The 15,471-nt window shown below is 40.0% G+C and overlaps 1 protein-coding gene across 1 annotated transcript in view; it reads right to left on the reverse strand.

Moving 5' to 3' along the window:
- Positions 1-15,471, reverse strand: part of SPATA5 (spermatogenesis associated 5) — a 162,467-nt gene that overhangs the window by 141,347 nt on the left and 5,649 nt on the right. The window contains 5 exon segments of the mRNA XM_041412004.1: positions 409-563; positions 12,116-12,371; positions 13,485-13,608; positions 14,265-14,321; positions 14,948-15,077. Of these exon segments, the coding sequence (XP_041267938.1) occupies positions 409-563; positions 12,116-12,371; positions 13,485-13,608; positions 14,265-14,321; positions 14,948-15,077 (722 nt within the window).

Consider the following 15,471-nt stretch of genomic DNA (forward strand, 5'->3'; position numbering starts at 1 on the left):
TTACATAAAAATCAGAGCATCAAACTGTTCACAGCTTTGTTTCAACACACCTCAGTTACATATGCTAACAGTTGGTTTCTGCTTTAGTTTGTGTCTGCTTCCCAAAAAGCTCCATCTTCCAAGGCTCTTCCAGACCTTCCTTGCACATGCATCTGAAGAGTTTTACCCCATTAATCCACTCAGCATAAAAAACTAAGAGATCAGGAGATACGATGCTGTGCTCCAAACTCTTCCTGGAGCATTAGGAACCATTCTTCAAACAGTTCTTCAAAATCATAAATAAATAAACACCCAAACAGAAAGATGATGCAATAACATTTACCAGTAACCTGAGGCCTCCACTCCATAAAATTCCTCTCTTTACGTGGCCCTGACAATGTTGCCGCAGCACTGCACAAAACAACTTACTTTTGGCACATCAATTGCCACCTCCCTCATGGCGCTGGGCCTGACATCATTCATCCCCTGCAGGAAGTCATTGAAAGCAATCATCACTGACCCAGCCACTGCAGTGTCCCACAGGCCGGGCCTCTTTCCCAGTACTCTCCGCAGCGCGTACAAACCTAGTGAAACAAGAAAACAGGGAAATAGGTAGGCTTCCTCCTGGTTCTCATGAGCAGAGTGCACCACACACACATACTGCAGCACTGGGAAGGAAATGCTGTTCAAAAGAGCGTCTCAGTGCTGGGCCTGAACTACGTCAAAGAACATGCAAGACACTTCTGATAAGAGAGCGCAAAAAAGGGGATTTAACAACCACAGACAGAATATAAGTTGTATCTATTCCAAAAGACAGAATGAAACAACCTTTTTCCCATTTTACTAGAGATGAAACTTACAGGGCAAACCCTTCAAATGTCCATGCATTGATCTGAATACATTTCTAAACCACAGAGGAAGAGGGACAATGAACATTCAAGGACATGTTAAGTGAGCTCACAACATATCTGCAACCTTGCCCACTTCTCTGCTATCAGGACAGTATCTTGAAAAGTTTTTAAAAAAACCCGATGAGATTGCTTTAACATCCATTGGAACCCTATTTTTCCATGTAGTAAGATGCCAGACACCAGCATTTTACTTGATCTGGAACAAACATTCCCTGTGACACTCAATAGGTCTTTGTTCCCTTCAGCAACTACACTTTTCAAATGCAGGCAGAGCTTTTACCCACTCTTTTGTTTGGACAAATCACTCACATACAGTATCTATAAATCTTGATACTAATTCCTAGTTTCCTCCTATAAATCAATCCCTCAAAAGCCACACAAGTCCCACCTACTCACACATCAATACATCAATATTCCTCAGGCAGGACCAAGCGGTACTATTGGCATCTCCCAGGCATTTACAAACTCCTGTTCTGTAAGATACCCAAAAGCAGGATCATTTCCCCTCTATAATTATCCCTTTTAAGGCCTAATAGAATTTAGAGTTTTATTGCTTCTGCTTCCAAACCTGTCCACTTATGTTATCTGAAATTATGTATCTGAAAATGTTAAACTTTTTTTTTTTTTTGTATATTATTACATAATGAGTATCGTTTTATGTGCAGGTAACACACACATCCAGATATGCAGTATCTGTTGCCATGTGTTGCTCCAAAACAAATGAAGCACTTGATACCACACCAGCTCACCTTGCATGACCAAAAAAAGACCAACATTTGTTAAGTCTCTTCTATATTTAACCAAACAAAACATCAATTAGTGCTACATGAACGCACAATAAAAGGGATAAACCGTTTCTGAAAATAGACATGGTTTTAACTTTCAGCAGATTGTTGTCTTTTTTTTCTGCAGAGGCACTGGTAGATGCAGACATGCAAAGTTTCTGACAATGACAGGAATTCTGCATTTCCTACAATATATACAATGTGTGAAGAGATATAATACGTCCCCTGTGAAGCAGTACAGCTGCTGTCTCTCCATAAAGTGCCAATTACAGCAGAGTCAGAGCACCTGCATCCAATACACAGGCTCTTAATACAATAACAGAAAGAAAAAAAGTTTGTATTTCAGGTTTCCCCTTGCACAGAACATCCAAAACTAATAAGATATATAAATAAAAACATTCCATGAGGCCAAGGAAAGAAATTAAAATCTGGTCACCAGAGGACAAGTATAAAATGTAACTGACTCATTTTAACAGCTCAGGCAAATTTCTCACCCACTTCTTCCTTCCTCAAAGAAGTTGATTTAAGCAAAGAAAAACCAAAACAAACAACTTAAATGAGACAACATAGATTCACCCCCCCAGATTTAAGATTTATATCCAAACAAATAACAAATTCAACATATTACTCCAGTGTCATTGCAGCTAAGACTTTATGGGTTGGGAGTGGGCATTGCGGTCCAGTCTCCTAATTTCTTTCAAGAAAAGGAATTCACATGGGAATCTCAGTTTAAAAAAATATAAGTAAATAACATCACATGAAATTAAGGCATAGAGAAAGCAAGTTAATGATAAGGAATATCTATTATTTCTATACCTATCTACTCCACCGAGTGCCAGTGTAGCCCAGCACCCATTTGAGGCATGGTTATTTTCTTTTTTCCATGACATGAGTAAGTCTTAAAACCAAGCACGTTTATATTAAAAATTGAGAGAGAATACCAAATAAAAATGCCCAAGGAGACCACTGCTCTTAAGTTTTGTTACAGCCAGGGCTAAGAGGAGTACAAGTGAAATTTCAGTCCTCAGCAGTGGGTTTGAAAGCCAACAGCCTTGATCCAGAACAGGAATAAAGAGGTCACAGCTTTCCAAACAAAGCCGGAATTCATTTCAGCATGTGCACGCACACGCCACTGCACAGGTCAGCATTTAATTGAAACAATGTTTTACATTAAAACAATAATAAAAAACAGATTGAAAAAGAAAGCATGATTCTTCCTGTTTCCTCCTGTTATCATAATCATTCTTTCCTGCACTTCAGATTGACCTCTAACAAGAGGGGTGGGGGGGGAGCCTCAGTGACAGGAGAAGGATACAGCCAGTGGCTTGCCAGAGGCAGAAAAACTCATCCTCGTCTCGAGACGCTGAAAGATGGATTTAATGTAAGGAAATGCAGGGCAGGATGCAAACTCTGCTGCCAGAAGCAGTGCAGAGGCAAAGGAGGTGGAATCCTACAGCAAAGCCATGTTGATCACAACACAAGTTATAATGCAGATACAAACAGGAACACCTCAGAAAACATCAGGCACCTGGGTGTCTTCCACACGGCAATGTTTTGGGTTGAGCATAATGTCATTGCTGTGAACTGGCTCTGAGCACAGCATTTGTTTCAGCTCTGCTTGCTGCTTCTCAGATGTTACTCCATTCTTCAGGGTTAATGAGTTCCAATAACCCTTTTGGCACTGCCTGAGGGGGCTCAGAAGTGGGCGAGTGGGTTTTCCCTGTTTTATTCCAGTCCTGCATAAGGGGAGGAAGGACTGAAGAGCAGTCAGTTATCCTGCTGAAGGGTCAGTGGGACTTCACACAGGCACGGGATATTTTGAGCAAAGCGATAGTGAGCAACACCGATTCTCAGTGAAGTGGCAATGGAAAATCCCAGTTTAAACAAAAAAAAAATTAAATAAAATAAAAGGAAAAGGGAAAAAAAAAAAAAAAAAAAAGAGCAGCATAATAAGGCATGCACGATTACAAACAATGGAAAATAAACAGTTTGTTCCAGCCCAGCAACTGTGTGCTCTACCTCACCAACTCATCCTGTCTGTCTAGAACAGAGGAAACCAAGTGGACAGAGGGGAAAAACCCAGCAGAACGCCATGTCCTGGTACAGATGATCCTTCTTTGGTACCAGGCTATGCACAAGGTCAATAGCATTGTCTGCCAGTAAGATTTTCTTGCTCATAGCTTGGCTAAGTTTTGGCACATTAGGTCATAATAACAAATATCTGAGCCTAAAAATAGATCCTACGACACTGCTATTATTTGTCAGAGTCTGTGTATAATTACACACCACTGTAAATAATAGGAAGCAGCCACTCAGAATGACCAACGTATATACTTTAGGCTTCCAAAGCAGAATATATACACAGCACTTGAGGAAACAAACTGAGCCTAACAAAATGGTTAATCATGCATCTTTTACAGTCCATCAGCTGTTCCTTTTGCAAATCCATCCTGTCTGGACTTACTCTACTAGAATCCCAATACCAGAAATTTTAAGTAGCTTCAAAGAAATTGCTATCTTCTTGTAAGATTGTTTACAAAAGTAAATGTTTCTTCTTTCTCTGCTGATCTGGCATTTCCCTCCCAAATTCTTCTGGCCAAACCCAGAAGACACACACCCTTTCTCCCTGTCAGATCCAACATGATCCTCTACTACATGGCTGGCAACGGAATGCTCAAGAGAGGGGCACAGATGGGTAAGAACCCAACTTTCTTATGGCACTGGAGGGGGCATCTTCCTCTACTTCCATATCTTTACATACTACACTTCAAAATTTAACAGATTTATGCATAGAAAAAGCATTTCATATAACTTAAAGTCAGTTTAAAAATGTATTTTAAACTTTTTTATTTATTTAACCTGTATATAAAACTGTATGTAGGAAAAAAGTCAGGAAGCAGAAACCTTGACTTTCTGCTCTCAAAACCATATTCTGCAATCTGTCTTTAGCTGCCAGAGCTGTAAGGGAAAAATCCCTGAAGAACTTGCATGTACTGTTTGCACAGGAAAGATAATGCCCTCAAATCCCTTGTAACCATAACATTGCAAATTCACTGGGCTAACCTGAACACTAACCTACTGCAGGGATTATATCCACGATTTATAGCCCGACATTTGCTGGAACATGTCTGTGGAGCTGCCTGAAAGCTGAGAGGTGTGACAGGGGAGGGCAAGGAAGGAAGGAAAGAGGAACTGCATTTTCAGAACTTCTTTCGTAGAGGAAATGGTTTATTCACAGATCAGGTACACACACACACGTCATTTATCCCGACAATGTGACAACAGAGGGAAATAAGGAATACCAGACTGCCTGTTCCTAGCCTGCTCCCAGACATAAATGTACCTAAGGGTGGCCACACGTGTCTGAGGAGAAAAATAAGCACTGCCAGGCTACCAGAACAGCAAGGGCAGAAAGACAATAAGCAACAGCTAATGGCTAACTGCCCAGTCTAACTGTAATTAGGAATGTTGGCAAGGGATACAGCTAAAAATTAAAATCAGGAGACTTTTGAAAACTTTGCCTGAAAATGTTTAAGTTGTGTTAACCAATAGTAACTATCATTCTACATACAAATGCCTACTGCTAACTGCATTGCCACACATGAATAACATAATTTCTTTCCTACCACTCAAGCCGCAGAAGCAAGAACATGGTGACTTATCTGCCAAAAAGGTTCATTTAAAATATTAGTTACAGTTATTGATCAACTCTTCTGAAAAATAATCCCTATTTCCTGCTTATATAAATATCAGAAGGCAGAATGGGATGTGCTTTAAACAGATTATTAAGCACTCAACCAGAACTGTGTGCATGAAGTCAGCAATCCCATCATCCAATTAGCTGCAGATTTTGGATAAACACACACTGAAAATTAGTTATGATGAAAACCAAAAGTTCACATGCCCTGACTGCAGTGAGTGCAATGTTCCTCGTGCAAAACCAAAAATTAAGTACCATTACAAAACTAAACAAAACAAAAAAAACCCAAAACAAAACAAGCAAAGATTTTCTTTAAGAAAAAAAAGAAAAAAAATAACTCCAAAACCCTCCAACACCGGCATTGCTTCAGAAAGGCAGCAGCCACATGTAGCCACTTCTGCAGAAAAGCCATCATTCCAAGCTGCTGCTGAAAGAAACAATCCCAAAATCCATGCTACAGAGGCCAAAAACGCCACATTGCTTTGCCACGTGTGTGTGCAAGCAAGGGCCCGTTTGCTCCTAACCTGCTCAGCTAATTGCTTTGGTTTAGAAACACCCTCTGCTTCAGGGACCCAAGTTAAACACCACGGAACACAGCACCAACTGAACACTGATGAACACCGAAGATGGGCATTGGATTTTCTTGCTCTCCTTACACCATAAATTAGAGTGATGGAGTACAGTGGCAGAAAACTCAGTTGTCCCAGTCCAAAAATTCATTTGTATCTTCACTCTTATATCATGTCTGTGCTTTTCAGTGCATTTCAAAACTCAATATTCTGCCCTTTCTGCAAAAATTTCATAACACCTTTTTTTATATTGACCATCTGACTAGATATGTTATTAATACTCCCCAAACTCCCACATTTTCTACATGACCTTTTCATAAAAAGGCAAGCAGCCTTTCCCACCTCATTTTGTATGTCACATGGGAACCAATACTCAGTTAGACAATGCAATAGCAGATTGTTTGCAACAGCATAGCTTCAATATTTGTCCCTGCTACTAATAAATAAATAACAACACAGACATGGTATTTTCAGTCACTTTCCATAAGGGAATAAAATAATTATAGCATGCCAAGCAGTGCTTCCCTTTTCAAATCTGAAACTGCAGTCAGTTAATTAGAAAGCAAACCAAAAACCACCCCGCAAAACAAACAATCCCATTGCCCCGGTCATCAATTGCCTCTGTCAAAATCTGCATTTTCAACAGCGTCTCAAGCCCACATTCCTACATTTAGCAGCATAATCCAAGAAAAATATCTACATTTGTTGCACACCCCCAGCAGAACCCGGGTCCAGACAGTGCTGGGAAAGGTTCAGAATCTTTATGCCTTAAAGAAAGGAAGGATATTCTTGATGCCCTAACACTGGGCTGTTTCATCAGGGCTGTGCCTGAGCTGAAAGGAAGAGTTCGATTGGAGATAGGAGGCTGGGAAGGCACGGATTGAAGGCAGCGTTTGTCTGGTTGAAAGAGCAGTCAGGGGCTGCTCCTCGGGGTGCACAGAGCCTCACTGTTAATGACATTAGCCCACACGGCTCATGTTTCCTGCAGGTGGCCAGGCTACCACAACTGCAGGAGCTGGGGGGGAAAAGCCACACAGGTCTAACAAAGAGACATTCCTGGGCTTCAGGGGAATTCACTTCCCTGCCAATTACAGGGAAAACCAGAAAAATCCTAAGAGACAGTCTTTCAGTTCATTATTATTTTTTAATTCTTACTTTTAATGCAAGTGGACTGCAGAAACTCTTTTTTGGGGTGTAGAAGATACAGCAGGAAGTTTCTCAGCTCCAACAAAAAGCTAAGTACGCACCTAAATAAATTACACCACATAAAATCAATATACAGAGCTATGGATTAAACAGCACAAAGCCTCTCCATGCTGTATTATTTACTAGAATGCAAGGATAATTAAATGGGCAAATGAACAGCACAGAGAAGATCTCCAAACAACACGACTCAAAATTATGAGCACAAGACTCAACAACTGTTGACCAACAATTGACTCTGTTGACCATTATCACATGCCTATGAAAGCAGCTTCACAGATTCAGCAGAGTAATGCTGATTCATACTGGTCAAAAATGCATCTCAATCTCTTATTTCTCTAAGATTACTTTGTAACAGACAGCTCAAGCCAGTAAACCATTCTAATCCTAAAGGCTAAGTAGGGCGATACCTTTTTTAGGCAGTAAAAAAACTTCTGATGCAAAACAAAGTCACCAGTGCCTCTTTCACAGAAATCTCAAAGTCTCAGCGGTTGCAGCATCCTTACTGGAAGCAAATCAATGTTCTTGCCAGAGTGACCACTATTTAAACAAAGCCATTTGTTCTTCCTCTCCTCATGATGCTATCTTATCACAGCCCAAGTGTTTTATATCAGCACACTGAAATGATGTGTAATGAACAAGGATGTACAAGATAAATTCTGAGAGTCACAAAGCAAATACTTCCTTTCTCTGTAAACAATATGACTGAACCCACTCCTTGAAGAAATCAAGCTATATTTATATTCACCCTCTTGAAATGCTACAGGCAGCCATAGAAGGATAAGTTTATAATAAATTGCTATATTTGGAAACCTTTGTTGCTAAGCATCTTCTAACATTCAGTACAGTTTATACCATTCATGTCCCTGCTACATAATTAACATTTCATATGTTTTGGTTTTTTTTAAAAAGAAGTACAGTGCTTATCTTTGCCAATAAATTAAAACCATTATAATTTCTTAGGGAATTAATAAAAGATCATGTGGCAAATTAAATAAAGGAGAAGCATCAAGATCTTCATACCAAGGTCATACAAACACTGATATTATATGCCAGGACATGGCAGTCTATCTTCTACACACTCTTCTGCTTGAGAAAAAACAATTCAGAAGGCAGCTGTTCACACCAAAAACCAGTCTACTAAATAATTTAGGATACAGTACACCTCTCCCAACCTGAAGAATATGACTTTCTCAGCTACACACAAAAATCAGCCCTCTTCTTGTCAGGAATTCTCTGTGTGTGAATTCCTCGGATGGTACTCAAGTCGTCAGGAGTCTACCAAGAGAAGCCCATTGCAAGCTGATGTCCCCAGGATGTGGCCCAGTGCCCAGCATGGAATCTGCAGGTTTAACACATTTGTGTGGAAATCTCAAGTATGTTGCTAGGCAGTAAAGAATCACAGCAAATCTTAATTTCTCCAGTGTAGCCACTACAGATATTGTAACCCTGGACATGTACATATCCTATAAAAATTAGTTTATTAGTTTTGTGGTTTCATTTTGGTGAGAGGCTAGAACTGTATCTTCAGTGTCTTCTTCACAAAAATAAAACCACTCTTCGCTGATTATTATAAGCACCTCCATATACAGGTGTCATGGGTTTTGGTTACAATACCCTGTTAGGGAAAGATCAGATCACACTGCACAGATTCTCTTAAGTTTCTTGTCCTTGTTTCCTCTTCATGCCCGTCCCAGCATACACCACAATTCTGTACACACCATAGTCACAGGGGCCTAGAAACATTCAACACAAAATGGACATTACAGGCCCCCAAAACTTCTTCTAAATTCTCATGAAAATGCAGAGCTGCTGAACAGAACATGAAACTTGACTGTCTGACCCCAGCAGTACCACTAAGCAAATCTTGCACTGGAGAACAAACAACATCTGCCAAAAAAAACAGTTGGAATATGTTTAATTCTACAATGGTTATTTACTTTCCATTAACAAATGGTCTTTAGAATTATATAGAAGGCAAACATCAAAGCTTCTATAATGAAGTATCTTAGGAAACCTGACTAGAGATGCAAAAGCTCTACAAATACTACATTTACCATGTTACTAATTACTACACTCTTGGTTTATATAAGCAGTACATACACAATACATGTGTTAAAAAAACAGAGTTGAAATAGAAAGATAAGGAAAAATGAGTCCTCTGGAAAATGATCTAAACTTTGTATTAAGAATATAAACATATTTAGCTTGCAAACTTGCAGTCTTTCCAGCCACAAACCCAAGGACATAAATGGGGTATGCAGGACTCAAGAGTCTCCCACAGACCAAAACAGAAATACAACCAGCAAGCAACAGTAATCCTGTGCCAAAAACTGAACATGCATTCCTGAGTTCTGAAATACTTTTTCTAAGCTAGTTTCCACATTTCCCCTGTTCTTAGACATACATCAAGTCTGAAAGTAGCACAAATAACCTTAACATTTGTGAAAGAATTCTTAACTCAGATGTTGTCTTAATACCAAGCATTTTGGAGATTTAGAAATGTGCATTAGACACCTTAACTATATGTTTATACCATGTTTTATGATGTAATATATATATATATGAAATGTTATGTTCAATTCTAAGGCCTACATCACCAAAAAAGTTATTGACAAACTGGAGGCAGTTCAGAGAAAAATCAACACAATTTCTCGGAAGACAGGAAGGGCTTATTTATGAGGAAAGATTAAAAGAGCTAAATATTTATAGTTTGGCTCAGTAATGAATGAGGAGGTAGGGGACATGAGAACAGCCTAGAGATATCTGAAGGGTGTAAACACTAAGGAGGGAGAGCAAACGTGTTATACAAGGATGTAAATAGAAATAATGGGACAAAACTAAACAAGGGAAGCTCAGGCTGAATATCAGAGAGCATTCCTGGACAGCAAACTGGCTTGGCCCACAACAGAGTTTCTGAAGTGAGGCAATAGGAGTCCATGTATCTTGGAACAACACAAAAAACTAGACAAAACACTGGAAAATTTGCCATATGAAGGAATCTTGCTCTGCTGAGGAGAAACAGTATATTATAGAAGTATTTGCTAAGTTTAACTCCAGTGAAAGCAGTACTATTTTACAAGGTGTTGAAAATGTAATATAAAAAACAGATAAAGCGCTTACCTGGGGAAAAAAAAAAAGAAAAAAAAAAAGACTACAACTAAGAACGTTCCTTAATGATGAGCAACTTAAGTTCAGTTTATGTAACAGCTCGACTGACTCACGCTTGTGCAACTTCTTGAAGAGGAAAACTTCACGTGGGCTGCAAGGAGTTAACGGCGCTGGACTGCATTTTCCCCAGCAGAGGTCACCCCACGGTAACAAACGACAGGGAAATCTGACAGCATGGATTCAAACTTGAAGAAAGAGCGAGCAATAGAAAGGAGACATCCTCCTCCCCTCATTCCCACCACTGGCTTTGGATGCAAAGTTCCTGGATAACACCATGTCCTGCAACCAGTCACGGGTAGATGTCTGAAGTTTTTCATCTATGCGATGTTCAACCTGCACAACATTCCAGATTTATTTTCTAAGAGGTCCTCAAGAAGTGGGTAAATATCATCTATTTGCAGCTGGATTATGAATCCATCTGCACATGCGTAAGTAAAAGCCTCAGCTGGGTCATGTTTGGAACTGAAACCACAACACTTCTCACTGAGAACTTGAGATTACATTAGTTAAGTGTTTACTATTTGAGCACTGAGACACAGGCAGACTGACAGGCTTCCAAAAACACAGGGGAAGGAAAATAAAAAGGGAGCTTATCTTTTTTATTAACAAATATATACAAGCAGGGAAAAAAGGATGTTTTCTAATTTAAAACAGAGTTTAAAACACAACTGAAGCCAAGAGGACAGCACTAGAAAATGAATCATCTCATATATTTTTTTCTTCTTGATCCATTAAAAACTCCACAAAATCCTATTTGAGAACTATCCCTTAAAAATTCTGCAAGCTGGCAAGCAAAGACTTTGCTGTTCCAGGTGCCATCACCCCTAATAAAACATCTGTCATCTTCACAGTCAGTTCCGATGCAAGAATTATCCGTGCTCTGTGCCACTGCCAGAGGAAGCTGTCCCGGTGCCAAAGGAAATAAAAGTAACCAGCACATGCAGCAAACTTATTTGTGAACTACAAGGGAGCAAATATGTGTAAGCAGGGCTGGACAGTCGGATTTTGACTCAGCTGTTTTAAAGGGCTGCTCATGGGCAGATTTAAGTTCCAACACTCAAACTGCACAGACGCACTCTAGCAAAACCCAGGAACTGATAGAGTGCACTTGCAATATTTCATCCAATGAAAACAGAAGTGAACTCATGCTGAAGCATTCCCTGGAACATACTGAACCTTGGCATGGATAATTTTCCAGGGCTATGCTTGTTCCCAAGGGCAAGGGCCACGTCCCAGCCCCCAGCTTGGGCCATGCTCTGCAGCTCTCTCAGCTCTGCTGCACAACCTGAGCCAGGTGCACACAGCGCCCTTGCCCCTTCCAGGAGCTCCTCATCTGCAGGAAAATGGAATTAAGGCACAAAATATGGAAGGGAGACACAGGAAACACCCCTGAGGCCCACAGCCTCCACATCCTGGGAACAAGGACCTGCAGGACAAGCTGTGCAGCCAGAGTGACTTAGGATTTTTGTGTGCAAGGGGGTGTCTAGAGAGTAGAAAAACTCTTACTTAACCCCCAAAACCATTGATTTACTGAGAGCAAGCTGTCTAAGATCCTAGAAATGGCACAGGGGATTCCCCAGGGTTATTGATCTTAACATTGCATTTTAAAAGTTATTAATATTCAAAGATTTTTTTTCCCATCTGCCTGGGAAATGCCTGGCTATGTTTTCTTTGGCACAAAAATTAATAAAACTTCGGTGTTTCAAAAGCTATTAGTAGAGACTGTGGATTTTCTTTTTCTTTAATAAAGAGACTAACAGTAAAATAATACCCTAAATAAGATAAACAAAGCCTTACCTGCTTCCTTGCACAAGGCTGCCAAGTCTGCACCCACATAACCATGTGCACTATCAGCCAGATGTGCCAACTGCTCTGCTGTGAGCGAATGGGGAACCTTCTTGAGAAGCTTCTGGAGTATGTCCAGACGGTCCTGAGCATTGGGAATTCCAATTTCTATCTCCTTATCAAAACGCCCCGGCCTGCGCAGTGCTGCATCCAGGGCATGAGGGCGATTGGTGGCCCCAAGGACCAACAGCTGCCCTTCACTGCCTTCCTGAAGGCATCAAACAACACCAAGTATTACTTCTAAAATACAATTAAATGTTAAACAGATAATACAAGAGGCACTCCCACTTTAATCCCCAAGAATCTGCTTTCCTAGATCAGGAAATTAAGAACCAAGGAAAGAAAAAGGAGTGCTTAAGCTAAAATGCAGCGTTGGCCCAAGAACAAAACGGTATCAGCAGACCTTGAATAAACACTGTTGGGAAACAGATCAGTTCAGGTATCAAACCCAAGAGAGACAGGAGGTTATAAAGCTTCCTGTAAGTCCAGCAGGAAAAGCAAGGTCAAAAATCCTAACCAATTCCCTCAAGCTCTGCTTCTTCACTTTTACAGTGAGGCACCATCAGTTAGGAGGTCTCCTGTAATGTCATTCTCTTCTTGTGAATGAAGCACTCTTTCCAGGAAGAATATCCATCAGGCTTTGCCACCAGAAGATATGTTCTGCCTGTGAACAATTCCAGACTGGGCAACTCAAACTGCCATGCAGGAAAATAATGAGAAACTTGCAGATTACATAAACAGAAGAAATTTATTTTCATACTCTAGACAGAGTTCTTTCATCTTTCCTGCTAATAATCATAAAACAATAGATGAGACATTGCCAAACTTTATGGGCTTAATGCATAATTTACTCAAGTCAATTAAATTTACTGTTTCTTTATTAGGCTTTTGTTTATGCCCTACATACTGCTCTGGCACTCTTGAAATAGCTGCTGTTGCCTTTAATCATGCAGCCTACATATCACCAGAAGTATTCTGATGACTTTGATTTCAGAGCAATTAAAAATACCTGGTTTAGCTCAATGATGGGCTATCCCTGAAACTTCAGTTTGATCTCCCAAACTGCAAGAGGGGTAGAAGGCAAAGGAAAGGCAGTGAATGGAAGAAACATTCTTTTAAACTAACAGTTTTCAGGAGACATTCCTCTCCTACGTCCTCTGCTTAGCTCTAAAAAAGTATTAGATTATTCTACAAAGTCTCACCTAAGTCTGTTTCATTTTCCCACAAGTGGTACATCTCAAACTGGCTCCACTGTAGAAGCAATATTATTTTGTTCAGGGAGTCCCCATGTACATTAATCGTCCCATTAGATTCAACTTACTGAGCCAATGCCATCCATTAATGTCAGCAATGAAGCAACAACTCTCTTTTCCACTTCATTCTGAGCCCCTTCTCTCTTTGGACAGAGGGCATCCAACTCATCTATAAATATAATTGAGGGGCGACTGAGGGGAAAAAATAAAAGGAAAAAATGTTAAGGTGCTTAAGAAGATTTAAAACACTAAGGCAGAGGAAAGCTGTTCATGGAAAACATCCAGTTCCTACAAAAACTAACAAGCATCCCACTCAGAGAGAAAACTAAAATTAATAACATATTAGACAACTAATACCTTCAGCATGCAGTAATATTTTGCTAATGTACAATGAGCAGTCACATGGAAGTCTAAAGTCTGCCTTAGCCAGGTCTTACAAACTTGGGCAAGATGCCACCCTACTCCAGAGCAATGCTATATCCAGTACCAACACCAACTCATTTAGAGCTGGCCTCCAAAGATAAAAAACTAGAGGAAAATCTGGATCCTGGTGAAACTCTGGCTCATGCTTCCACATGTTGAAATAAGCACACGATGCACTGATGACATAGGTCAAGCGATTCTGCACCATCCCTAACATCCCCTTAAAGAGGGCAGTGTCCAAAAGGATTTAAGAGGCATCCTGAAATTGGACTGCTTTCCTCCTAGCTAAGCTCTACATAAACAAATTTATTTCCTTTTAAAAAGCACTGGATGAAAAAAGTCACAATTCAAAGCTTCCTGGAAACATTTTTCTTTTAAGAACGCAGGAACCAATAGTGCTAATAAAATTCTCCAAAGGAACATACCAGAGAGAAGCCTCAGCGAATATCTGACGTAACCTCGACTCAGACTCCCCATAAAACCTGTGAGAATAAAAATATTTTAATAAAAATCTTGCAGTTTTTGTCTTTTCCAGGCAACCTGGAAAATTACTGCTTGTGAGTTACAAAAAGCCATAGCGCAGACTTTCAAACTTCTGAAGTCTAGGCAAATCTACAATTGCCTTTATTTCCACAAGGACCAAAAATTAAGGTAAAATGTGGCACAGGAAAAGTTAGAATCATTAGAGATAAAGGGAACTGCTTCCCTTCTGTGTTAGAAATAATTTTACCCATATTTTTTTACCTACAACCAAAAAATTACTTCTCTGGAGACATGAGTCTGTGCAGTGTCACCTTAATTGAAAATACGATTTAAACAAGTTCATCTTCTAATTGCAGAAGTAACCTACAGGCAACTGCAGATGCCGTTTTAATCCCATTTTAATTCAGTCCATGCCTTACACAAATTTCCTGGCCAAGTCCAGTAAACCTCTTTCAATACTAGAAACATAAGCCCTACTTGAAAGAACCCTTTCCCATTTGTTTTTGACTCTTTTGAGCAGGTAAGCCACAGCAAATACGACATCTCTCCACAATGGATAGATGGCAGGGTATATTTTGGGCTACTATATTTACAGAATTAATGCAAATAAAGTGGGTGGACTTACTTGCTTATGATTTCAGGGCCGTTAATGACAGTAACGTGAGCGCCAACCTCGTTTGCGATGGCCTTGGCAATCATGGTCTTCCCAGTTCCTGGAGGGCCATAGAGCAGCACTCCTCGAGGAGGAGGGATCCCTTGGGACAAGCACATGCAGGCAAACAGAGTATAGAAGTTACTGGTGATAAATGCCAGGCCCAGCCTGCACTTGCACATTTCACTGTCCCTGTTACTACCAGCAATAACTTGATCTCGGCATTAATTCATTTAACAGACATGTCATTACAATGAATTAGGCTTTCAGGGAAAAGATCGCTCTTAAATGGGACATACATACACCTTTTGTATTTTAAAAGTCCAAAAGACTCTGTGGAAAAAGCACCTATTTAAATCATTATATTTTTCAGCAGTTCATTATAATCTTCCCTGTCTTTTCTCAAGAAAATTACTCAACTGAGTACGTAACATCCATGAATACACTTTAAGTTATTCATGATTCTTACAGTGTCATTATATCAAATTTCCCACATC

The sequence above is a fragment of the Onychostruthus taczanowskii genome, unplaced genomic scaffold, assembly GCF_017590055.1.
Source record: "Onychostruthus taczanowskii isolate IOZ18803 unplaced genomic scaffold, ASM1759005v1 scaffold38, whole genome shotgun sequence".
NCBI lineage: Eukaryota > Metazoa > Chordata > Aves > Passeriformes > Passeridae > Onychostruthus > Onychostruthus taczanowskii.